This window comes from Salminus brasiliensis, chromosome 11 (assembly GCF_030463535.1).
Source record: "Salminus brasiliensis chromosome 11, fSalBra1.hap2, whole genome shotgun sequence".
Classification (NCBI taxonomy): Eukaryota; Metazoa; Chordata; class Actinopteri; order Characiformes; family Bryconidae; genus Salminus; species Salminus brasiliensis.
The window spans coordinates 6,149,395-6,176,080 of record NC_132888.1 but is presented as its reverse complement, the minus strand read 5'-3'; the positions used below and the strand labels follow the sequence as shown (position 1 = coordinate 6,176,080).

Below are 26,686 nucleotides of genomic sequence, written 5' to 3'. Positions count from 1 at the left end.
TTCAGACACAAAATATGCTGATGGAGCCTCAAAAAGGTGGCTAAAGAGCGGCCATATTCCTGGGGAGAACCGCAGTCTGTGGGAGGTGTCAGGAGGAAGGAGGCAGGGACCTTAATTGACACCTTTCGGCCTGCGCCGAGCACCACACAGCGTTCTCCTTCATGAGAGGAGGGGAGTGCATGGCAGGAGGGGAGTGCACGGCAGGCGTCCAGCTTATTAAATATTACAGCCCTGTGCTCTTTAAGGCTCTGTACTCTCAGATTGCTTTAACATGTCTGCTGCAATTTCCTTTTGCTGCTGCCCAGCGCTTTTAAGTGTCGTTTAGGCAGCCATGGCACAAGATGCTGTGCAACTCCTCGAGCACTGCCATGAGACCCATTCCCAGTTTCCTCTCAGTCTTTTTTCTCTTTGCTTATTGGATGTAAAAAGTGCTTAACTGACTGCATTTCTGTAACATCGTGTCCAGCAAGAGAAGCCCTGATGTTTCCACAGGGATTGGTATCTGCATTTTCGGCATTAAAAGCTTGAGGGTTTCTCCAACCGTTTGTACACACTTTGATTCATTAGTAACTCAGCAATTAGAGATCACATCCAGCCCATGACCTTGTGGAGACTCTAGGAGAGAGCTCCCTCAATCTCTCCCAATACTGGTTCTCCACCAGGAATCACTCACACTTATTGTAAGGCACACAACAGACGCTGGCCATTGCAATCAAGCTGTTTAATGGAACCACTTTTCTTCTCACAAGATGGAAATGGACCACCTCGCATCATCAGAAAGACATCTAATACAGTACAGCAATACCAAGGTTACAGTCAGCCAGCCAGCAGCCAACATGGCCAGCACTCACCCCGTCCACCGCAGTGACTGTGAAATCGTAGCTGGCTGGGCCCTGGTCTCGGTCCAGGGTGGCGCTGGTGCAGATTTGTCCGCTGTCTTTGTTGATGACGAAGTTCGAAGGGGTCGCGCTGCCAGGCCCTGACCCAAGAGAGTAGGACACCGAGCCGAAGGATCCGCCGTCCGAGTCTCTGGCCTTCACCTGGAGGAGGCAGAGAGACACGAAGAGACTTAATAAAATAAATCCATTCAACAACCACTGCTCTGAAGAAAGAAAACAGAAATGCCCCAACTGTAAAATTTGTCTTAATACAGTAAAATACAGCAGAATGAGTCAGTTGGGAGAGAGAAAGAGAAGAGTAGGAGAAAGAGAGATAGCCAAAAGTATCCAGACACCATTTCCAATTAGAGTAAGTAAAGTAATAGAATTAATGAATTCTAGGTGTATGGATAAGTGGTTGGATGGAAGGACAAATGGATGGATGGGTGGGTGGATGAATGAATAAACAGGTGGGTGGGTGGGCGAATGGATAAATGGGTGGATGAATAGATAAATGGAGGAATGGGTGGTTGGGTGAATGAATGGATAAATGGGTGGATGAATAGATAAATGGAGGAATGGGTGGGTGGACGAATGGACAAAAGGGTTAAATGGTTTAATAGATTTATTGGATCAATGGGCGGGTGGGTCAGTAGAATGAATGGGTGGGTGCATGAATGAATAAATGGGTGGTTGGGTGAATGAATGGATGAATGAGTGGATGAATACACAAATGGAAAGTGGGGTGGGTGGACGAATGGACAAAAGGGTTAAATGGCCAAATGGATTGATTGGATAAACAGGTGGGTGGGTTGGTAGAACGAATGGGTGAGTAGGTGCATGAATGGGTGGGTGCATGAATGCATGAATGGATGGGTGGACGAATAAACAAAAGGGTTAAATGGCTAAATGGATTGATTGGATGAATGGGTGGGTGGGTCAGTAGAATGAATGGGTGGGTGCATGAATGAATGAATGGGTGGTTGGGTGAATGAATGGATAAATGGGTGGATAAATAGATGAATAGAGAAATGGGTGGTTAGTTGAGCGGGCGAATGGACAAACGGGTTAAACGGCTAAATGGATTGATTGGATGAACGGGTGGGTGGGTCGGTAGGTGCATGAATGGATGAATGAGTGGATGGGTGAGTGCATGAATGGATGGACAGGTGAATAAATAGGTAAGTAGGTGCATGAATGGGTGGTTGAGTGCATGAATAAGTGGGTGGATTGAAATGGATGGATGGGTGGTTGTATGGAAGAGTGGTTGGTTGGATGGATGGGCGGCGGATTGAATGAATAAACGGGTGGGTGGGTGCGCGTATGGACAAATGGGTGGATGAATAGATGAATGGAAGAATGGGTGGGTGGACGAATGGACAAAAGGATTAAATGGCTAAATGGATTGATTGGATGAACAGGTGGGTGGGTTGGTAGAATAAATGGGTGAGTAGGTGCATGAATAGGTGGGTGCATGAATGGATAAGTGGGTGGATTGAATGGATTGTAAATGGATGGATGGGTGGTTGGATGGAAGAGTGGTTGGTTGGGTGGATGGGCGGTGAATTGAATAGATGGAAGGGTGAATAGATTGGAGGGAAGGTTGGTTTATGGTTGGACAGTTGAGTGGCATTTAACTAATTTGAGTGGGTGGTTGGTTACGGTTGGATATGGGTGGACGTCTAGGTAGGTGGATGAGTGCTTAGTCCAGAGTTGTATCAAGAACCAATTTCAGTACTACCTACAAGACTGAGCTTCTCATTCCTCAGCCTGTGTAAAAACATAGTTTAACTGAACAAGGATCTCTGAATCTGGATCACATAGCTCCCCCCCCCTATTAAATACTGCACATATTACCTTATTAAATAATTACACTGTGCACTCATCTCTCGACACTCTGCTGCATCCAAACATACACACACGCACAGCGCAGGTGCTGAACAGCACACAATAGACTTCCCGTACGTAGAAGTGTACACTCAGCCGGAGCACCTGGAAACAGCTTCTGCTTTTCGGAGTTATTTATCGAGCCTGCTGAGCCAAATGGAGAAAGAGTACTGGCAGCCAGGGCTGTGATGGAGCGACATAATGACTTTCACAGAGCCAGAATTCAGGCCAAGAAGAGAGAGAGAGAGACAGAGAAATAACGAAAGGCAGAAGAAAGAAAGATGGATGTCAGGCCTCAAACAGACGTCTTGGACGTCTTGGACGTCTTTTTGTGTTTTGTGTTAAACTGGGAAAACAATCGGCTTTGTTAAGATTCCATGTGTCCCACTTCATTCTGTTACCTATACCGTACAAATCCTCAATTACCAAAGTATAAGTGCACCCACACACTTCAATAAAGATGAAAACATCTGTTTGCTTCAGTAATACCGTACTGTAATACAGTAAGAGATCCACTAATACACACCAGTGGTCTCCAACTCCCCTCCTGGAGAGCTACTGTAGGCCTCAACTCCAACCCAAACCACCATCCAGCCACCATCAAGCACTTCTGAAGGCAGTCATTAGCTGGATCAGGTGGGTGGATTAGGGTTGAATCCAATGTCTGTGGGAAGGTAGGTGCTAGTCAGCTCTACTGCAAGGGATTAACCTTCCACATACTGCAAACCCACATAGGGGTGCTCCGAGATGGAAATGGTCAATGCTAATATCCAATATTTTGGTAACACCTAATTTTAAGGAATACAAATTTGGGGTTATGAAGGTCTTGTTCTTCATTTCTAAACCCATTGATTCATCATGACCTTATTATATTAGTATATAATTAGAGCATAACTGGAGGTCCTAAAGCCATGCTGTTTTGCCATCAGCAGTCGGAGTCTGAGAGAGCACAATCGGCCAAGCTCACTCAGGGTAGGTAGATGGCACTCTCTCTGCTCATCACTCTTAAGTGATGTCGGCCGGCACAGTCGTCTGTTAGCTGGCATGGCAGAGCTGTGGATCGCCACTTTCCCCTTGTAGTGTGACGACTACATGGCGATGCCACATCAGCATCAGTTAAAAAAAAAAAAAAAGAGACCACTCGGAACTGAATGGGTTCTTCAGTGCTGGTTTAGAAACAGAGAAAGGCAAACGGTTCTCCGGTTCTCCCGTCGGTAAAACAGAGTGTTTCAATGACAGTTTTACAGTGGTCCAGATATTATGGTCTGTTTTCATGTTCCACTGTAAAATAGCTCCACACTGCAGACTCTCAACTCCTTTATTTACCTTCTGAGAAAGTCCGCACTGCTGCAGACGGCTGGGCAGTAATGTCCAGTAATGGCATCTTGAGGCCACCAGATGGCGCTATAAACACCATGGTTAAAACAAAGACGCGGGACTGTACTAGAACTGAAACAGAGGATACCCAATTCATTAAAATGAATTCACACTCAATAATTATTTTGCATAACAGGGTGGTAAAAAGTGTCTTACCAGAGCTCCAGTTATACCCTAATTAAGATCAGAGTGAATAAAGTTTAATGCATATTGAATAATCCACTTAGAAATGTCTAATTCAGGCTTTACTAAACAAAGCACCATAACTTTCTGATATATTATAGGGAGCATATACATCATCTACTCAGGGCAGAAGTCCATAAGCTTAGGAACAAAGCAGCACAGGACTACCCTGCAGGAATATGTGCTTCTGAACAAAAAGAGATGTTCCCTGCCTTACAGAGCCAGACTCTGAAGCTCCCTCAGAAAATTGCACAGTCTAGCAGGGGGTATGATGTTATTAAACGCTGCGCTACCTCATGCTGATCCTTTAACGCTTTAGCGTGACAGAAGTTGGAAGTGCGTCACCTGGACAGTTCAGAGCCGAGGTAACAGAGCGTGGAAGAGCTGAGCGGCGGTTTGACGGCGGATCTGCTCCATGGACAGAGCCGTTTTCCATGAAGACTTGGCGCGTGTAAAGAAAGCACAGGGACAGCTCACTCGGCCACGGGTCTCTGAATACCAGAGAATACGAGCTCCCACACAGCACTCAAAGACAAATATTTCCCTCTGGTCTCTTGCCTGACCAGCAGCTACTGAACGCGAGTGAGACGTGTAAGCAGAGACCAGCAAACCTGCCATTGTCTTCATTTTAGTGGCGAGGCTTGAGGTGTTTATTTTACCCAACAGTCAGAAAGTTGGCTTGGAAATTCTACACATATCAAATATTAATGACTTGAAGCGAGCAAGAATTAGCCTGAAGTGATCTGCAACCTGGCTGCTTAAAGGGCACTGAAGGCCGAAAAGCAAAAGAAGCAAAGAGGTCTCTTTCCACAACTTCTACTGGCTGTATGTAAATGCAGTGGCTTCTGAGAAATGGTGGAGAGCGTACAAAACACCATTCCTAAATCAGACTGGAGTGTGTGGTTAAAAGAAAACACCAATGCTGACTGAGTGACCATCAACCTCTGGCTTCTGATAGGGCGACTAGAGTTCACAAACACACATTCTTACTTATTACAGTGCAAAAGAACCAATCAGATAAAACAACCCTTCAGGTCTTTTATTTTTCTCCCAATTTGGCACTGCCTCAGGGGACATTTCAACATCTCCTCCGATACATAAGAAGCCATGCAGTATCACCAGGCAGTCGACGTGCTCGGAGGGAAGTGGCGGCCCCCAGCTCTACAGCACCAGTTAACTTGTGCTTCACATTGCAGACTCTAAACTCCTTTATTTACCTTCTGAGAACGTACGCACTGCTGCAGCCGGCTGATAATGTAATGTCCAGTAATGACGTCTTGGAGCCACCACAGGGTGCTGTAAACACCATGGTTGAAACAAAGACTCAGAACTGTACTGGAACTGAAACAGACGACACCCAATTCATTAAAATATGCCTGGATGGACCCTTATCCCAGTTAACAGACGCCTTTAGAAGCGTCATCGTCCCACCCAGAGAGAGCCAGGCAAATTGTGCTCTTTCTGACTCCGACCACAGATGGCAAAGTGGCATGGCTTAGGGTTTGGCATTTGGCCTTTTAACGCTGTGCCATTCTTTCACTGTGAGAGAACAACTGAACACTATGGATGTGAAAGGACATGGAGCTGATTAAGAAAACTGAGTAAGAGAAGGCAGTAAGCTATATACAAGCCATTAAATCAGACTCTTCGAGCCTTCAACCATCGTTTAAGCATAGTGAGGGATCAGTGCAAGTTTGGGAACGTACATTAGGGATTTTTGTTTTTGATCGAGGGCGTCATCAATGCTGTTCAGTAGAATCAAATTTGAATATTTTATGCAGTACCCAGGAAAATGTCTAATTGGGAGGGAATCCATTCTAGATAACCCCCAAGTGTATTGCTGAGAACATTCAGATTTATCAAACATAGACATTGTTGCTGTTCTTGGAACAATGAACTGACCATCCCAGAGTCCTGACCTCAGCGTTGTTAAATGTGCTTGGATGACTTGGAAGGTAAATTACAGAAAAGTGGAGCTTTTTGACTGGAAATCAAAAAGAGTGGTCTTGACCTTCACACACTATTGTGTATGTCATAATAATATGTAAAAATATGTAGTAGTAATAATAATAATAATAATAATAAAAAAAATAATAATAATCACCATCATCATCATCATTTTATGTACTTATGTAAAAATAAAGGTGATTCATTGGTTCTTTAATGGATGTCCCTGAAGAATCATTTGGTTTTAGAACAAAAAAATGTGAAGAACCTCTTACTTGATCTTTATCAATTTAAAAGTTCTTTACACTTAGACTTCCATTTCACAAGCCTTGTTCTGTGGAACCAAAAGTTGTTAGTCTGTGGCCCAGGTCTTCAAATCTGGAACTTGTGTCCAGTTTCCTGTCCAGGATTTTGTTATTTATTTAAGGGACCAGTTAATGTAACTGATTGGCCACATTGTGTCACACCTACCACGGAATACAAAACGTCCAGGTCTGGAAACTGGATTCAAGACTTCTGCTCTATGGAATTGCTCAAAGAACCCTTAGCACCTTTATTTTTTGGAGTTTTATGAAGTTTGAACAGTGTGGGGGTGTTCTTTTTAGGGTCAGTCTGGATCGGTCTGGACAACCGTTCATAAGTTCAGCAAAGTCTCGACCTTGACTGGACTATGAGTCAGTCTAGCGATCCTCAATTTCACACGCAAAAGCAGGAGCTCCTGGATTTACCCAATCTCTCTCACCTACGGAGCAAAGGGGGCGTTTAAGTATGGCTCAACGGTCACTCGATCCTGCTGGCTGGGGGTGAGAAAGTGAGAAAGCAGGATGAACGCTGGAGTCCAGTGCGCAGGCAGCTGTTCCCTCAGCACGACTAGAACCCTCCTGGAGAGGTAAAGCCAGAAGTTGGCTGGCTGGGTGCTGTGTTACTGGAGAACATGCTGGAGCAAGCCAAAGATAACTTGCGGTGTTCGGTGGTTCACCCGCCGTTCATCTCCTCACGCTGCTTTTCTCAGCTCTTTCCCAATCCCAAACACCTCAAGATTCCGAGGACAGAGCAGTTCTTCCTAAAGCCCTGGCACTGGAGGCTCAGTGGTGCATTGATTTCTTAGAACTCTGAACCCTTGAATGAATGAGGGTTTTAACAAATGGTCCTACATCTCCTGGGCATGGGTAGCACCACAGTGGTCTAAGAAAGGACCTAAGGCCCATTATTGCAATCCATGGAGGCCCCCACCTCACAACTTACAGGACTTAAAAGATCCGCTTCTCCACGGGACATTCCTCGAAAGGTCAGATCTGTTGTGGTGGCACAAGGGAGGCCTACTCAGTATTAGGCAGGTGGTACCAGCTAATAATGGCTGATCAATGTAAATACAGGGTTGCAATGGCAAAATCACCAGATGTCTGATTCGTCTCATCACCACAGTGAACAATTCTGACTGAATCTTAATGATAATTAAAAAACGGTAAAACTCTCATCTAAGACCCAAATGTTTAAGCCAACCCATATTTTTTCTTATCATCATCTCTGGTTCATCACCATTTATCTTCCTCCACCATGAAAGCTCATTTTTAAGGTGAGCATTTACATTTCAGAATTTGGCAAGTTTGACCCCTCCCTTGCCCTGCCAGGCCGCCCTAACAACAGTCACCTGGAGCTCATTAGGACAGTGTGCTCGAGGTGGCGTATAAAAAGGGTCGGTATTGCTCATAAAGGAGTAGAGAGACTGGGTAGAGCATGCCGGCCAGAGCCTCCATGGAACAGTAGCACTTCTGATCTTAGAGTCTACTGGACTTAGGAATGCATGTTTAGTGTATTTGGTGTTAGTGAATAATGCAGAGTTCGTCTGGACCCGCATTTGAGTTCTCTATGTGTTGTGCCAAACGCTAGGTCGCAGAGGCCACTTCCTCTTTCACAAAGGGATGTCTCACACAGGTTGTTTAATCACTTTACAGAGAATAATGTAGTCTTGCTCAAAATTTCTGAGTATTTTGTTCACAGTTCCAAGATCCTTGAGGAACCTTTGGAGGTTTTTCAGTTAAAAACTGTGGAGGAACCTCTTAATGTACTTTGAGGAACCTTTAGTGAACCCTTTTCTTCTGAAAATCTTTTCTTAAAGGTTCCTCAAGAGGTTCCTCCCCTGTTAACCTACATATGGATCTTTTCCCCCCATTCTGATTCATGGTATTTGGCATGCACTCTTACCCAGACTGACTTACAGTTTAATCAAGATACAGAAGTAGATGTCTATGAGGTTAGGAGCCTTGTTTGCTTTCCCAGTCCACCACATGGATGACAATGGTGTTATCCACTCCACAGTATAGCTAGCCATGTGTAGGTCCAGAGTTGGGCTTCTGGAACTTGCCACATCCAATTAAAAAAAATTAAATGTAATTTTATATTTTGGACGAGGGGCTAGGGGTGTCTCGCGCCACCAAGCTGTATGTTTACAGTAGGCAAACCTCCAGAATCCCAGAGCAGGTATTTCAGGGCCATAAGATGTGGTTTGTTCTGATTTCCATAAGACTCGTTGGGAGCACATCCAACCACCAGAGCGCCATCGTTTCATCAGCCTGCTCTGCGCTTTCATTTCGAATGACTTCTCAAACAAACCAATCACAAAAGGCTGAAAACAAATCCACCCAATCACGGAAGGTTCTCAGCCAAGTTAAACAGGGGTAGGATGCCAAGACTGTCACAAAATGAGCACATGCTAACTAGTCAGTTGAAGTACACTAAGGCCTGACACTATCATGAGCCCGAGCACATTTCACTGATGGGTTCACATATGAGAATACAAACTATAAGGCAGGCCACCCGTAACCAGTAACCTAGTGAGGCTGGAACTCGGTCATGTAGATACAGCAAAAATCCACAGCAATGGGCGACTGTGTTGAGTCTGCTTTGCATGCAGTAACAGCCTCGCTTCTAATGGGTAAGCTTTACAATAAAATGTTGGTACATTACTAGGAGAATTTGATTGAATTCAGCCACAAGAGCATTAGTGAGGTCAGGTACTGATGTTAAATGTTAAGTTCTAGATCACAAATGCTACCACAACTCATCCAAAGGCACTGGATGAAGCTTCATCATGGATGACAGTGGTGTTATCCACTACGCAGTATAGCTAGCCATGTGTAGGTCCATAGTTGGGCTTCTGAAACTTGTCACATTCATTAAAAAAAAAGGAATGTAATTTTATATTTTGGACAAATGGACGAGGGGCTGGGGGTGTCTCGCCCCACCAAGCTGTATGTTTACAGTAGGCAAACCTCCAAAAGCCCAGAGCAGGTATTTCAGGACCTAAGATGTGGTTTGTTCTGATTTCCGTAAGGCTCGTCCCAAAGGCATTGGATGAAGCTTCATCATTCCAAAGAATGTGGTTCCCTATGCTCAACAGCCACAAAGGCCAGTGCTGGTGGCTTTGTAGCCATTTATGCTGTTCATCTCTCCACTCTTTTCTCAGTTCCTTCTCAATCACAAACATCTCAGTTCTTCCTAAAGCACTGACGCATTGGTTCCTTAGAACTATTAACCTTAAATAAATGGATATTCCTACATACTCCGGGAACTGGCAGTACCACAGGTGGCTTTACCAGGCTGAGAATCATTCCAGAGAATGCGGTCCCCTGACTCCACAGCTTCAAAGGCCATTGCTGGGGGCTTTATAGCCCTCTGGCCAATGCTTAGGCTCCTCTAGGACACCTTTTGTAGGTGCTGATGGAATGGAAGGAGAACCATAAGAGAACCCATACTATGAACGCTTGAAAGCACTCCAGAAACCTAGTGAAGTACCACCAAAAGTACCACCAAAACCCTCTCCTCTCCACTGGGAAGGTGTGAATATTGCTTTCTGGCAGGTAGAGCTGGTAGTGCATGTGGATCTGTTTCTCAGGTGAGGCGGTAGAAGATCAAAGAGAAGATCCAGCACATTCTTTGCTCACAGGGGTTTCTTCTGACCAGGGCCAGGCCTGCCATACATGGACTCTACAATTCCAATATGGCCGTTTTACTGTGTCCATCAATCAAATTCACGTTTCCAAAAATAAAGATATTCAGCAGACTGATGGACGGCTGAAGACAGACAGCCGTATAGACAGAAAGACAGAAAGACAGAAAGACACTGAACAAAACAGACAGCGAAAATGATGCATAGGTCTTGAGAGAGGACGAGTGCGAATAAGACAGGAAAAGTGAAAAGCAAGGGAATGTCGATTGGGAAAAAAAGGGATGAGTTATCACAGCTGTTTGCTGAACTTTCTCTCTCTCTGGCATCACATGAGAGAGGTGGAGAGCTGTGGAATTGGATGGGGGGGGGGGGGGGGGGTGTGATGAGATACCTCCCACCATATACTGCCTCCCTGACCGGCGGCTGGAGGGAAAGCAGCAGGTCCTCCAGCAACTCATTAGAGCTATACAGCTGAAGCAGTTCTGACACACAGCGCCACTTGCCAAAAGACCCCCGGTGGAGCACATACACACACACACACACACACACGTGGGAGAGCGCTTAAACCTGTGGCCGAAATAAAACAGTGCCAACAATGAGCATAAAACCCTACCACATGGACCTTCATGGAGAAACCCATATGTTCCTCATAACAAGTCAGCTAACATCATACACTATGTGTCCAAATGTTTGTGGACACCCCTTCTAATGAATGCATTCAACTACTTTACATTGGACACATTCTCTGTAGAGAAGTACTGCCAATAGAATAGGACTCTCTGGTGCAGATAAACATGAACCTATTGGCACCTTGGTTAAAAAGGTATAAAGCCCCCCCCCAGCACTGAGTGGTGGAGCAGTGGAATGATGGATGGTCCTCCAGCCAATACTTTTGGAATGAGTTGAGGTGTTTGTGGTGAAGAGCAGCGGTGATCAGCCAACATCCTGACCTTAGTAACACTCTCGTTCCTGAATGCAATCAAATTCTCACAGCAATGCTCCACAGAATCAACTAATTTTAACAGCCTTGATTTCAAAAGAAACAATAAACAATGAAAATTTTTTGACTAATTCTACATATATGCATTCATCCTATGGCAGATTAGCCACGCTCATCCTTCCATTTGACTGCTTATCTCTAATTTATTCAAGTAACAGTCCTACAGAAAGTGGTGGTGGTTCTCCATCACCGTGTTCATCATTAGAACATCTCCAAAGTTCTCCTCTCTCATGGAGTCTAGTATTATTTAGAGTTCTCCTCAGATCAACACCTGGTTTGGTGGTAAATCAGGGCTTAATGATGGTAAATCAGGTGAGCTGCTGCTGCTGCTGCTGCTGATGGAGTTGAACACATCCTTCACGCTGTGCTGGCTGGACTGAGGGGCGCCCAGGAGAAACCTGGAGGAACTGAGCTCTGTTCTTCAGACTAGCTCACTGACAAGATCTCACTAATTTCTTCAGAATGAGAAGCTCTTGTTTCTCCTTTTTACTGGATTTATGTTCACCTGCATCTGTTCTGATGGGATCTGGAGCTTCTACAGTACAAACTCTCTCACTGCAGAGAAAACTGAATGTCTAATGTGCCTAATGATCTAACAGTTAATCGATGATGACCACTAATCACTGCAGCTCCTATGACTTTTACGCTGTATGCTACTATTATAAGTGCTAAGTGGCAACAAGTTCAAGACCATTTACAGTTTCTGATTTACTGCTACGTCCACAGAAGAGTGTGGGTCTCTTATTTAATTAAATCAGTCTTAAATAAAGCAATAAAGGAATAATAGCTTTGTACGACTATTAGAACATGCAGCTAGGCCCTTGACACATAGCCAAGGTCAGTCCAGTTTAGCTGAGAGTGTAAGCAAACGTCTCCTCCTCCTCAGCATACCTGCTTACAGAATCCCCATCAGAGAGTTCCAGCTTGTTCTTTTAACACTACAATGAGAGCCACATTGTAATGTAGCACTTGAAAGCCAGCAAAGCACGACCATTTGGGCTACAGATCAAGCTAACATAACACAGACATGTTGCACGAAGCCTCCTGCCTGTACTACATCCATCAATCGCCAATCCTTTTATGTCGCGCGGCTGACGGTATCTCCAGAGGTCATCATCTTTCATGTTTTCTGCTCCCTGTGACCACAGAACAAGGCCTCAATGGGCACAATATGGAGCGTTCGCATTAGCACACGATACTTCATCGGAGTAATGGATCGGCATGACATCAGCGGAGCGCTCCTCCAGATTTGTGAAGTGCGCCGTTCCTTCCAGATGTCCATTAAAAAGAATCTGCTATATTATGGCATCCCTGTAAAACATCATATACATGTCAAAATCACTAAACGTCTCCATTCGTCCCAGAACTGGGTTCCATCCCAAAGCTGCATTGGTGCAAGGTGCCGGCCAAGACGCTATCATCGTCATGTACTGACCAGTCAATAACGAAAACGGGGTCCAACTACTTTTCTGAACCTTGGGCCAAACGTTGGAGCAGAGGTATGGAAGTTTGGAGCGATGGCAAAAAAGTTCTGAGTGAACAGAAAAAAAAAAATGACTGGAATATATTTCATGCGTCTGATGCACTGATTTGCAATGTATCCACCACAATCTCTCAATTATGTTTATTTTCATGTATTTTTTTATTTCCAGAAACGCAGTTTTCAATGGAAATCAATGAAAGAAAAAAATAATAATAAAAAGTAATTTTGGAGCATTTCTATTGGTCCATTACAGAATTCTGATATAATGTAAAGATCAACTGCCAGATTCATATTATGTCAAAAAGTGAAAAATGGGCTCCGAGTGGTCCAGTGGACTAAGACCACCCGAGGATGGCTCGTTTGAATCCATCAGCCCATCAGCAGCTGGAGTCCGAGAGAGCACAACTGGACTTGCTCTTTCCAGATGGGTAGATGCCTCTTGCTTCCCACATCACTTCAGTGTGATGTTGGCCAGCAAGCTGATGTATCAGAGCTGGGAACCTGTCACTTTGGTAGCCCGGTGGCTATTTCATGGCAGCAGCTCGTAAAGAGGTGGTGGCTGGTTGCACATGTGTCAGTCCTCACCCTTCTGAGGTTGGGAGCATTACACGTTATAGGGGGAGAGTACTATGAGTGGGTTGGGTAATTGGTCACAGGTAAGTCACAGGGTGTTAGTATGACTGCAGTGACGTGATCAGCCTTAACATCAGCACCACTGACTTTCAAAAGCAGGAATAATGGGCATAAGCATAAGGATAAGAGAGACATTGACAAGAATCTAATAGTGATGTCTAGACGACTGGGTCAGGACACCTCCAAAACATCAGGCAGGTCTTGTAGGGGGTTTTCTGGTAAGCACCAGTGATCAGTGCCTACCAAAAGTGCTCGGGGTCATGGGCACCTAAGGCTCATTGATATAATCCATGGAGGCCTCACCTCACTGGGCCTCACCTCACAACTCCTAGGACGTAAAGGATCTGCTGTGAACATCTTAGTGCCAGATACCACAGGACACCTTCAGAGGTCTTGTGGAGTCCATGCCTGGAATGGTCAGAGGTGTTGTGGCAGCACAAGGGAGGCCGACTGCTCGGTGCACGTTTCCTCATTGCGACTCCAAAAAGAGACCAGAATTACAATACGCACAGCCTAGTGCAATGCATTCTCACAACTATGAGATGAGCAGCGTCTAATTAAAAACCAAATTAACTATCAAAAAGGTTTCAATCTAAAGACTGGCATGAGTCCAAGCTGCGTCTTCTGCAATCAACAAGACTGAAGAAGATGCAATTACCCTTTAAACTGATTACATTCTGTAAATAATCCTCTTTCACAACCCCTGAAAACATGGCAGGAGAAACCACTTTTTAGATGACAAGAACTCTGCTGCTTCAGAGCCTGACAAAACAAGGCCTTCACACTCTTGAGCTTTTTTTTTTTCTTCCTCCCAACCTTCAAACTGATTTAGAGACTGGCAGCAGGTACCCGGCACTGCTGAGTAAGGTACAGCGACTTGGCAGCAGAAGAGGGGAATGCTAATTCAGCACAATCAGACGTAAGAAGGAGAAGACGAAAGCCCAGACGAATGCAGCTATATGGTTTCCCTCTCTGCTGTCACTGTACAGGGAGGGCTTTGCCTTTCATCGGGCAGCTGTAGTCAATTAAAGTAGGGGTTTTGGCATAATATCAAATTTACACAATTTTTTTTCTCAGATGAAGGCGCTCTGTGAAGATATGGTTGGCGTCCAAATTTGCTAGCTGCTAGCAAAAACTAGTCAACAGGCTATCCAAAATCTTTTCTGTAAACACACACACACATTTTTAAAAGTGTTTTAGGCTTGTGGGTGTGGTTTAGAGTGTAGTATGTCTCACTGTGAACCATAGAAACATGAATTCAATTCCTTATTATAACTGTTCATCCAGAACTGCACCTGAAGCCAAGTAAACTATTGGGCTGTTTTGGGCTGGTGGTCTGTATCTTCGCCAAATAAAATTAGAACCCATATTCTCAATGGGAATTCTCCATCGATTTTTGATTGAGTTCAGTCACTCATTAAAAAATGAAATTGTGGAATTATCCACAATGACACCGAATGGCTTTTTGGGACATGTTTCATCACAGCTCTGACAGAGGCCGTAAGCCGAGTTGAAGTTGTAATTTTTCGGTCAGCTGGAGTCCGAGAGAGCACAACTGGACTTGCTCTTTCCAGATGGGTAGATGGCTCTTGCTTCCCACATCACTTCAGTGTGATGTTGGCCTGTAAGCTGATGTTTCAGAGCTGGGAACCTGTCACTTTGGTAGCCCGGTGGCTATTTCATTGGCAGCAGCTCGTAAAGAGGTGGTGGCCGGTTGCACGTGTCAGTCCTCACCCTTCTGAGGTTGGGAGCATTACACGTTATAGGGGGAGAGTACTATGAGTGGGTTGGGTAATTGGTCACAGGTAAGTCACAGGGTGTTATAATTTTTTCAGTCAGTCAGCTGCTGTTCCACTGGTGCTCAATCTGGGCTGTTACCTAAAATGAGTTCATCAACCCCTGGTTTAAGACATCACATCATTTATAAAGAGGAGAGGGAGAAGAATTCAGAGAGGAGAGAGCAGCTAGATGGAGAATAAAGGGTGATAAATCATGGTGGGATTCGAAATGACAGATGCCAGAGTATATCTGCATTGCCTAAACCATCACACACTCACACTGCATGCCTAAAATCTTCAAATGGACAAAAGTATGGACAGAATTCCACAGATTGTTTTGTTCTGGAGATACAAGACTGGCGTAGCTAATGATTAATGGAAGCTTACAGACCCTATCAAGCAAACTGCTTGTGTAGTTTGTCAGACTTGCCTCTGGAAAACTGTTCAGAAAACTCAGAAAACCGTGGACAGGGCTTCAGGTGGCTTCTGCTTGTGGTTGGACTTGTGGAAGTGCACTTCCAGGAAGGGTTTAGGGTGAGAATTGACTATCATCCTTCCTCTGGTCATATAGATAACATCAGATAACATTTAAATTTTCGGATTAAACTTGGCGAAGCTCAGTGTTCCAACCTCGCTACTACTTAAAATCTTATTCAACAAAAAATACATAAAGAAATAATTGGCTCTGTGCCAAATACAGAGGCATCGGATGTGGAAACACTATTTAGTGCAATGGTGTTTGCTAGAACAGAAAGGCATTAGCCATTTTTGCACAAAACCTTTAACCATTACACGTTAAAAAGTGCCACAGGGTCGAGTGGCTGCCACAGAGTTGAACGAGCGTCTCTATTTCCGTCTTCACAAAGGGCTCCTATTCCTGAGAATACTCAGATTACAGTCTATTTGTAAGCCTATTTGAGACTGTTGAATAACCTGACATGGTTCAAGACCAGTTTGTCATCATTTCCATGATGCTAATTGTACCCAAGCTTTGCAGTGCTTAGCTTCATCAAAATCGCCAAATACCTGACTGACTGTATTTTGAGGTAAGGAGAAAATTAGATCACCTCAAAGGGCACCCAAAAGGGATCCTGAAGAAAGCGGCCGGCCAAAACAGTTCAGTTCACTCATGCGAGTCGCTCGTGCGGCCTTTTTGAGCCCAAGTAAAGTCAGGCCTTGTCAAAACTCGAGTCATCTGCCACCATGAATGAATGTCTCGCAAAGTTCTCCACAAAGAGGGGCTGTTTCTAGCACTTTGGCAGGGAATGACCAAAGCTGCAGTGGTAATACAAGCTGATGAGCTGTTTGCACTAACCCTCTCTGCTGCAGTCTGAGCCCTGGGACAGACGGAGAACATGGAGAATGACCGCAATTGTGTCTCTGCTGACCGTTCAGACGTTAAAACAGGAGAAAAAGGGCATCTCTGCTGCTTCACTGCAAAATATATATATTATATATATATATATATATATATATATATATATATATATATATATATATATATATATCTTAGCCAGTGAATTATTGCCAAATGTAGTGAAAATATCTAATATTTCTTATTTTGAGATTTATAGCAATGTTTTAAGTTGATTAAACTCATTTGTTATCTACTAAAAATGGCTTATTACATTGGCAGATTATATATGAATAACAGATCATTTAGATTCTGTCAAGAAATGATGCTTAAAACTGGCAAAATAAGAAAATAAATAACTTTCAGTAGATAAAACGACTTAAACAGGTAAAACTAAGTTAATAATATCTTTAAAAATCGTCTACAATTCTTACAACAATGTAAAACGAGAGATATTAGATATTTAGACTAGATTTAAGAGGATCTCACTGGCTGAGAAATCGTGTTTTGCAGTGTTCTTTTACATGAGCATTCGGCTCAGTGGTTTAGCTGCCTGAATAAAAAGAGAAATAGAGCTCTAGGGGAAATTACTAGGTTTCCTTCGCGGCCTCGCAGGGCGCTCACTTTGAATAACAAATCCCTGAGCAGATGTGGACACTGCTATTACGAGTTCAGGGGAAAAAAAAAATAAGGGGAATAAGGCAGTGGGGGGTGGCTTGTCATCTAGCCGGGTGTAATATTTCCTTGGCTTGTAAAATTGTTTGCTATTTTATGGTTTACAGAGTCTGACATGTGGTTTAAATTATTAATCTCCACGCTTATCTCCCCGATGCTGAGCAGGCCGATGGGACAGGTTTGTGGAGAAAGAGCACCTTTGGTTTCAGATCAGCGCCTTCATTTCCAAGCAGTGCGCTACACACATACGTGACTGGGACTACATTTCCGAAAAAGGTTTCGTTTAGCAGCTTCGGTTCTTACAAACCAACCCTGCTTTATTTGTGATTACATGTCAGGGCCAATCACGGATGTGGCCGCACACATACATCTACTGAGGCAATAATGTAACCTCTCACAGGCGAATGTTATTGGCAGATAAATAATCATAAGAATAAGCCTTCAAAACCACCGAGTATCACGTACCAATCTGTGAAGGGTCATTTAAAAGCTGTGCACACACACATATACACACACACACTGTACATTCTCATCAGCCAGTTTAATAAAATTCATACCGACAGATTTAACCCATTTTTGGGGGTCTTCTCAAAAAGCAATCGCCCTGTAACATGATTATCTTTTAAGATTATGTTCTCGTGAATGATGGTTTTAATATGCAGGCCTGTGGAGTTGTGTGATCAGCACTCCGACACTGTCCTCGCAAGACACTTCTGCTCTCTAGTAACCTCTCCAGAAGGCTCAATGAGTATCCAAAGCCACCCCCCAAACCCAGGCGCCTATAAGCCAATGAGAGGTGGGCTCTCACAGCAGGCTGTAGCCTTCAGTGGGTCGGTTCCTGGGCGGTCAACCTCTGACCAGACCAGGAGTGGTCCACACTAAGAACATATCTGACCTCATACAGCTGCCCACAGCTCAGGCTGCCCACGCTTGGATTTAGTTCAACCTCACAGCAGGGCGATATCATTGCTTCCCAGGACAGGCGTCGAGAAGATCCCTAGCCACTGATCCGAGAAGTGCGTCTGAAGAACGTCTGAAGGTAATGAAGTAGAGCAGAGTGATATTACTGGATTTTAGACTAATATGACTAGGGCAGTGCAGCGTTACGCAGTTCTGGAGAGGGTTGTGGTGTGCAGATCCACCAAAGTTCAATGGTGAAGTAGCAAGGTGCAGCCAGTACAGCATCAGCATGCTTCTGAAGCTGCTGGTTCAAGTCTTATAAGGTAAGCTACTGATGTTAGCAATCCACATTCCTGGACATTGCCCAGAGGAGCTGAATGTGGGATTGAGCTGTACTGGACATAACTTTACCTGACAGCCCCCTAGCACAAAGTCCAGGTAATGTCTGAGTCCACAGAGCCCATCTGTGAACAGAGAGGTCATTTTCTGAAGAATTCACAGTGGGTCATGCGTAGGAGCCACCCTTTGCCTAAACGACACAGAACATTTCCTGTAGTGAGAACACGTCTGACATGGAAAATACCCGGCTGGTCAACACACCCCAAGATTTTGCTGTCATGGGCAGTCCTCCGGTGGATATTCCACCAGCAGAAATGGATATTTTTCAGTGGATAAAAAGCGCATGTTCACACCACACCTCACAAATTGAGTCAGTGTGTAGAATCTGTGCTGTTTGAGGTCTACCATGTTTTAAACGCTGTATAAAAGATGTACAAGGCTTGTGTTCCTGTTGGATACACTGTAGATTAGCCTGTTAGCTCATTCAGAGAGAGGCTCAGATCATTCATCATCACTGATGATCCGAACTCTCATTCTTATTATTGTATTTTTGATGCTAAAATGAAAATCTATGAAGTTTCAGCTTTGTTAGATCATGTAGAGTACATTTACATTTACCTTTACGGCATTTAGCAGACGCTTTTCTCCAGAGCGACTCACAAAAGTGCTTCACTTTACTCAGAAAATACCCTTAGCTAGTTTGTATCAGCTAAAATCCAAAGATACCTCTAAGCTTAGACACTACTAAATACAAAAGCCAGTATAGAGACCATAATACTCTATATACACTACACTTCGCCCATGTACTCTCAGAAGAGGAGGGTCTTCAGTCTGGGTTTGAAGACAGTGAGTGTTGGACTCTGCTGTTTGGACACCCAGGGGAAGCTCGTTCCACCACTTCGGTGCAGGACAGAAAAAAGTCTGGACGCTCGTCTTCCGTGGATCTTAAAGGATGGCGGGTCGAGCCGAGCCGTACTGGAAGCTGGAAGGGCTCTAGGTGCGAATCAGCTTCTGACCATCGCCATCAAGTACAGAGGGGTTGGCTGGTCCATTCTCGGGTTTGTAGGCCAGAGTCAAGAGTTCGAATCTGATGACCTGGGCAGCAGCTACAGGAAGCCAGTGAAGAGAGAACACAGCAGAGGAGGAGCTGAACATGGCTGAACTTAGAAGCGTTGAAGACGACCCGTGACGAAAATATGCAAATATGTGTTTCTTAATTTTTTGCAATAATGTGACACTGGCAGTCGTTCCTTATATTCTGTCAGAATATCATGATGAATGGACCAATAGAAATGCTCCAAAATTACTGGGGAAAATCTATTTACATTGACTTCCATTGAAAGATTGTAAAGTTGCCATTTTGGAGATACAAGATTTTCGCATGACAGCATCAGTGAGTGCATTTTGCCCCTTTGTTGTTGCTCCTGAACGCCTGCCGTTCCCTTTAAGATAAACAAAGCACTTCCTTTCTTCACTCCATTCTTTCAGCCTGGGTGTCTGTCCGTCTAGCCAGGGGTTAAAGTCTGTTTGTAATAACAGCTATCCCATGTGGTGGGATTCTTATATTCCCAACCCGGCCATGTTGTACACAGCGCTGCCCTGCTGGTATTTATGTTGGTGCGTACAAACTTCACAGGCTTCAGAGGCTTAACTGAGCCAGGACTGGCTGTACTGCGGGGCTGGAGTGGGACTTTGGAGGGGAGATCTAATACAAACCATACCCACTGTGGGGGCCTGACGGTATTGATGTGGCTCATGGCGCTGTCATGCTACTCGAGGTTGCTACTCGATGTTGCGCAGAATGCCTCAGCCCATGGAGCACAAACACTGTGCACATGCGGTCGCACGGTCCACCCACTTCCTGCCATCCGCCGTGCCCACGTCTGATGGGTTTCTGGATCGGGGAGAAGATTGTTATGGACAGCAGGGTTTTTCCCAGTTGACAATAGACTTGTAGGCAGTGAAGATCTGTGGGAGCTACAGTCTGACTGGAAGCAGTGGCTGTGTGACGTGACCAATGGAAAAGTATTGATTATCAGGTAGAGTTTGTAGTGGGTTCTGGTTCTAGATTAGAGTCTACTAGTGTCTTCCTGCTCTAAGACTCAATGTTCAACAAGGGGAGGGACTTATTAGGTATCTTATTTGCTGGATTATGTATGTTTATGATTAGATTAGGGAGCACTCCAAAACTCTAAACTCTAAAATAATAAGGTGGCAAAAGAGGTGCAACAGAAGAACGTTTGGCACCATGAAGAACCTTAAACCCCACTTTGTGTTTTCTGTTTTTCATCTTTAAAAGCACTTACTTGCTCACTGGTTTCAGTGATTAGCTCATCCTTCAGGTACCGAGAGCTTTTACTGAACTGGATAATCTGCTTTTAGCTACAGTGCACCAGCGAGCTGGAATTTACTACAGGAAACTCTAAAGCTCTGCTCGTTGGAGTCACTCCATCATTTTAAACTTGCCACTTCCACACAGCTTGTAACTGTTTCATTTGGCTGTAATTAACATTTTATTCGATTTTGGTCTCTTTTAGTTGTGCTAAAAGTGCTTTACCATAATGGTGCTTTTTATTTTTATTTTTCTTAATTAATATTTTTTGTTACTGCTTAATTATAGGCTTTTATTTTGTTTGCATTCTTTTATTTATTTATTTATTTATTTAATATTTGTGTTAATGCTCTTTGACTTCTAATCATTTATCATTTTAACTGTACTAATTTTTCTCAACTGTTTTATATCTTGCTGGTTCTATTGTATAAAATAAAATCCTTGTTTTTTTCATTTATTAATCTATATTTTATGCTTCAGCTCAGATATTTTGTAGATGAGGGTCACCCTCAATGCACTCAATGCAGAGTTTGAATGGGAATTATGTTTAATTAGAAATAATGTAGAGGTTCTGTACCAATTGTACATCATTCCATAGAGCTACAGCTCCTAGCCAAGAGCAATTTAGGAAGCTTTATTTTCAAGAATGCAGAGCCAGAACTGGGAACCATTTTTCCACAGCATCAGTGCTGATGAGATTTGACATTTTATGGCATATATTTGGCCCAAAGGTTCCTCCCTCTCCTCTTAGCTAGCACCCAGGTACACAGAAGTGCAAATGCACATACATACAGCCTGTCTAGTCCCTGTAGAGAAGTATCACCAATAGAATAGGAATAAGATAAAATGAACCTATTGACACCATGCTGCCCAATACCAGACATGGGCTAGAGGGGTATGAAGCCCCCCAGCATTGAGCTGTGGAGCAGCAGAGGAACTGTGTTCTCTAGAGTAATGGTTGGTGCTCCATCCAATACTTTTGGGATGAGTAAGGGAGTTGGGGAGGATGATGAGGTAGGGTGGTGATCTTTCCACATCCTGACCTCACTAACGCCCCTGTCTCTGACTGCAATCAAATCCTCACAGCAATGCTTCTTCAAAATCTAGTAGAAAGTCTTTTTCCCAGGACTGTAAAAGACAGTCCCTCCAACAAAAGCAGGATAAACTCTTTTTTAAAACCCCTGATTGTGGATGAAACAATGAAGGAGCAGGCGTCCCAATACTTTTGTCTGTTTAGTGTATGAGCAAATGCACACAAAAAGACAAAAGGACACATTTCTGACCTCTCCCCTCTACCCCCCTCCTTTACTTAAAAGCTAAATGTTGTAAATGCTTTCAGCTGTTTTATGAGAGGCCAGGGGACTGTGTTTATGGAAAGTATATTTCCATTGCAATTTGGTTTCAAGCTTGACGAAAACAGTAATCAGAGCAAAGTGGGGAAGACAATTGCAGTCAATGTGTGGATCATGACAGGGCAGTGCTGCAACAGTCCACTGCAAAGGCCCGCTCCCTCTTACTGGAAGAAGACAGGCTCAGGCCACAGAGAAAGGTAAAAGGAGAGTGCGGCGAGGAGAGATCGTCCACAAACCCATGATGATGGAGACAGGGAGAAGGTTTGAGAATCATGTGAATTGTATAAGTTTTAAATCGGCAAGAGTAAAACTCAAGTCAGGGAACAGCACCTGCTTTTAAAAGGGGTTTAACCCACTGTGGTCACCAAATGGCTCGATTTCCGTCCCTAATCTCGGTTCTGGAGACGGTTCTTTACTTGGTTTGTTGGAGGTTCCTCTTACTCTAGGAGAATGTTCCTCAACACTCTTAAAAATGATAGTTCTTGATGGTTCCTCATAGTTCTATATAGTTCTTGGATTATAGTTATTACTCTAGGAGAATGATTCTCTATTCTCTCAAAAATGACAGTTCTTCATGGTTCCTCATAGTTCTTAAATGATAGATTGAACATTTAGTGTAAAAGGTTCTGTAGCCTTTACATGACGTAGTTTACTTTGAGAAGACTTTACACACTCTCAAGTCAGGGAACAGCACCTGCTTTTTAAGAGGGTTTGAAAGGTGGTCACCAAATGGCTCAATTTCCTTCCCTTATCTCGGTTCTGGAGACAGTTCTTTGCTTGGTTTGCTGGTGGATCCTCTTAATCTATGAGAATGTTCCTCAACACTCTTAAAAATGATAGTTCTTGATGGTTCCTCGTAGTTCTTGGATTAGACATTCAGTTGTTTGAAAAGTTCTGTAGCTTTTACATGACATGTTTGAGAAGATACACTCACATTCATCTCTATTATGAAAGGGTTTTTTAATGATATGGGTTTTAAATCAGCAAGAGTAAAACTCAAGTCAGGGAACAGCACCTGCTTTTAAAAGGGGTTTGAACCACAGTGGCCATCAAATGGCTCGATTTCCTTCCCTAATCTCGGTTCTGGAGACGGTTCTTTGGTTGGTTTGCTAGTGGATCCTCTCACTCTAGGAGAATCTCCGCTACTCTAGGAGAATGTTCCTCTACACTCTTAAAAACGATAGTTCTTGATGGTTCCTCATGGTTCTTCATAATTCTTGGATTGGACATTCAGTTGTTTGAAAAGTTCTGTAGCTTTTACATGAAGTAGTTCAGTTCGATAAGATACACTTACACTCATCTCCATTATAAAAGGTTTCTTTAATGACATGGGTTTTAAATCAGCAAGAGTAAAACTCAAGTCAGGGAACAGCACCTGCTTTTTAATGGGTTTGCACCACCGGGGCCATCAAATGGCTCGAATTCCTTCCCTAATCTCGGTTCTGGAGACGGTTCTTTGCTTGCTTTGCTGGATTTGCTGGTGGTTGTTTCGAATTTGTAACTCTATGTTCAAAGCATATCTATATGAGAAAACAAACAACTTCGAGAACTCCCACAATAATAAAAAAAAAAAACAGGGATCCTTCCCTGGCACAGGACTTCAGTGTGTTTACAGAGTCGCTGCATTGAGTTGAGTTTCAAATAAAAATCATCCAGGCACATAAACATGACAGCACACTGAAACATTCAGAGAGGGAGAGAGCCATAAAAATCACAACAGAACCCTCCCGGATCCTCCGAGCACAGCCCATTGTTTAAAAATTCCATTAGCCACCGAGCATTATTCATGCTCTCCGCTCAAAGCCAATGAAGAGGCTTCAATGGAGAGGGAAAACGCTTTTCTGTGGCAGCTGGAACACACAGTTAGCACAACATCGCAGAAGCAGCACCACCACAACGGGGCCTTTACAAGGCCCGACTGGGTAGACGTGGCCCTCCCTGACATGCAGAAAAAGGTAATTACGGATATTAAGCACATGTCCGGGTTTCTCGGACCCGGCACCGTTGCATACTCTGAGGGAAAGTCAGCTACGAAGACTTCCATCAGAACAAAAGCTTGGCTCGCGCTGCGGAGCGGCATCTGCAACCCATCAACGAACCAGCACACTGAACACACAGAATGTGCCACAACATTGCCTAACCCTCCCACACACACACACACACACACACACACACACACACACACACACACACACCACTGCTCAAAAGTACTGAGGAGCAAGAGCTAACAGTTGGACAATGCAGTCTAGTCCATCTAGTCCCACATTCCCTGGCTGGGATACACACAAACACAAACACCACACACACACAAACACACACACACACACACACGTCACCATCACCCCAGAGGTCCCAGGAACAGTATGTTATACAGATGACAACAGAGAGGTATTGGTTACTGCTGGGCACAAACCTGGGCAGAACTTGGCTCCAACACGTTCTCTAATAACACCAGGCTTTAATCAGCGTCTCTGCAGGAGAGGAACATAAACTCTCTGCCCTTTAGTCCATCACAAGCTTCCACCAGCAGCCAGCCTCCTCTCACTCCAGGAGAATCTCCTTCATGTTCCTCTACGCCCTTAAATCTCAAAGCTCCTCACGGTTCCTCATAGTTCTTGGATTAGACATTCAGTTGTGTGAAAAGTTCTGCAGTCTTCACATGATGTAGCCTCTACACACTCATCCCGATCATAAACGGGTTCATTCCAGAAAGAGCGTTCCAGAACAGTGTGAACGGGCAGAGCAAATAAAGGTGCTATAAATGGTTCTTTAAGTGATGCCATAGAAGAACCACTTTGGGTTCTTCTATGAACTTCTATGAACATTCTAGAACAGAATGGATGAGGAGAACATTCTAGAACAGTGTGACTTGAGGAGAATATTCTAGAACAGCGTGACTTGGCGGAGAACATTCTAGAACAGCGTGACTTGGCGGAGAACATTCTAGAACAATGCAACTTGAGGAGAACATTCTAGAACAGTGCGACTAGGAGGAGAACATTCTAGAGCAGCATGACTAGGAGGAGAACATCCTAGAACAGCGTGACTTGGGGGAGAACATTCTAGAACAGCGTGACTTGGGGGAGAACATTCTAGAACAGCGTGACTTGGGGGAGAACATTCTAGAACAGCGTGACTTGGCGGAGAACATTCTAGAACAGTATGACTAGGAGGAGAACATTCTAGAACAGTGCGACTAGGGGCATAACTTTCTGTGCTACAAAAGGTTCTTTAAGTGATGCCATAGAAGAACCACTTTTGGTTGCATTAAGAACCATGTCTGTCATAGAGATGTGTGAGTGTGAAGAACCTTCAAAAGACCCAAAAAAACTTTCCCTTGATGTAAAGGTTCTTTATCAATTTAAAGATCACATCTCTTTTAAAAAAATGTTTTTTTATGAAACCAAAAATGGTTCTTCTATGGCTTCACTTAAAGACACATTCCAAAACAGCGCGACTAGGGGCAGAACATTCTAGAACAGTGTGACTTGAGAGGAACATTCTAGAACAGTGTGACTTGAGAGGAACATTCCAAAACAGCGCGACTAGGGGCAGAACATTCTAGAACAGTGCGACTAGGGGCAGAACATTCTAGAACAGTGTGACTTGAGGAGGACATTCTAGAACAGCGTGAATGTGTGAAATATTCTAGAACAGAGTGACTTGAGGAGAACATTCTAGAACAGTGTGAATGTGTAAAATATTCTAGAACAGCGTGAATGTGTAAAATATTCTAGAACAGCGTGAATGTGTAAAATATTCTAGAACAGCGTGAATGTGTAAAATATTCTAGAACAGTGTGAATGTGTGAAATATTCTAGAACAGAGTGACTTGAGGAGAACATTCTAGAACAGCGTGAATGTGTAAAATATTCTAGAACAGCGTGAATGTGTAAAATATTCTAGAACAGCGTGAATGTGTGAAATATTCTAGAACAGTGTGAATGTGTGAAATATTCTAGAACAGAGTGACTTGAGGAGAACATTCTAGAACAGTGTGAATGTGTGAAATATTCTAGAACAGTGTGAATGTGTGAAATATTCTAGAACAGAGTGACTTGAGGAGAACATTCTAGAACAGTGTGAATGTGTGAAATATTCTAGAACAATCACACAGCTGGAACAGATATGTGGGTGTAATTAGAGGATCATATAGGTGGAGCTTATTTACACCATCAACTTTTAATAAGTCGAAGGATATGACGAGGTCTCCTACAGGCCACATAATCCAGCCCCTTCATTAAAGCAGGACAACATCCATCACTGTCCTTCTTCAAGGACCGTCTCCCTCAATAAACTATCTAGCTAAATGCACCCTTCACATCCTTATCTCTACAACGGCAGCCCACACATGATTATATGGTACCACACTACCCAAACAACTCCAGGATGAAATGACCTGCACACTAGAGCCCAGCTCTCTGCAGTAAGTAATCATTTGGAGTGTGTGGAAGGAGGACATGGCGAAGGGCGAGACAGGAGCCTCTCAGTATCAAGAGAGCGTGCAGGTCAGCGGGTTAATCTCAGCGTACTGGAACAGTCCACATAAACAGCTGCAGGCCCACGCCACCGGGACATAAACACAGGCCCCAGAGAGGCCTTCTGGAGCTGCAGGCCAC

The 26,686-nt window shown here is 43.9% G+C and overlaps 1 protein-coding gene across 1 annotated transcript in view; it reads right to left on the bottom strand.

Annotated features, from left to right (window-relative positions):
• The window catches only part of dchs1a (dachsous cadherin-related 1a), a 138,921-nt gene that overhangs the window by 30,624 nt on the left and 81,611 nt on the right, over positions 1-26,686 (bottom strand). Inside the window, exon 2 of the mRNA XM_072691738.1 lies at positions 852-1,040. Coding sequence (XP_072547839.1) covers positions 852-1,040 — 189 coding nt within the window. The remainder of the gene's footprint in view (positions 1-851; positions 1,041-26,686) is intronic.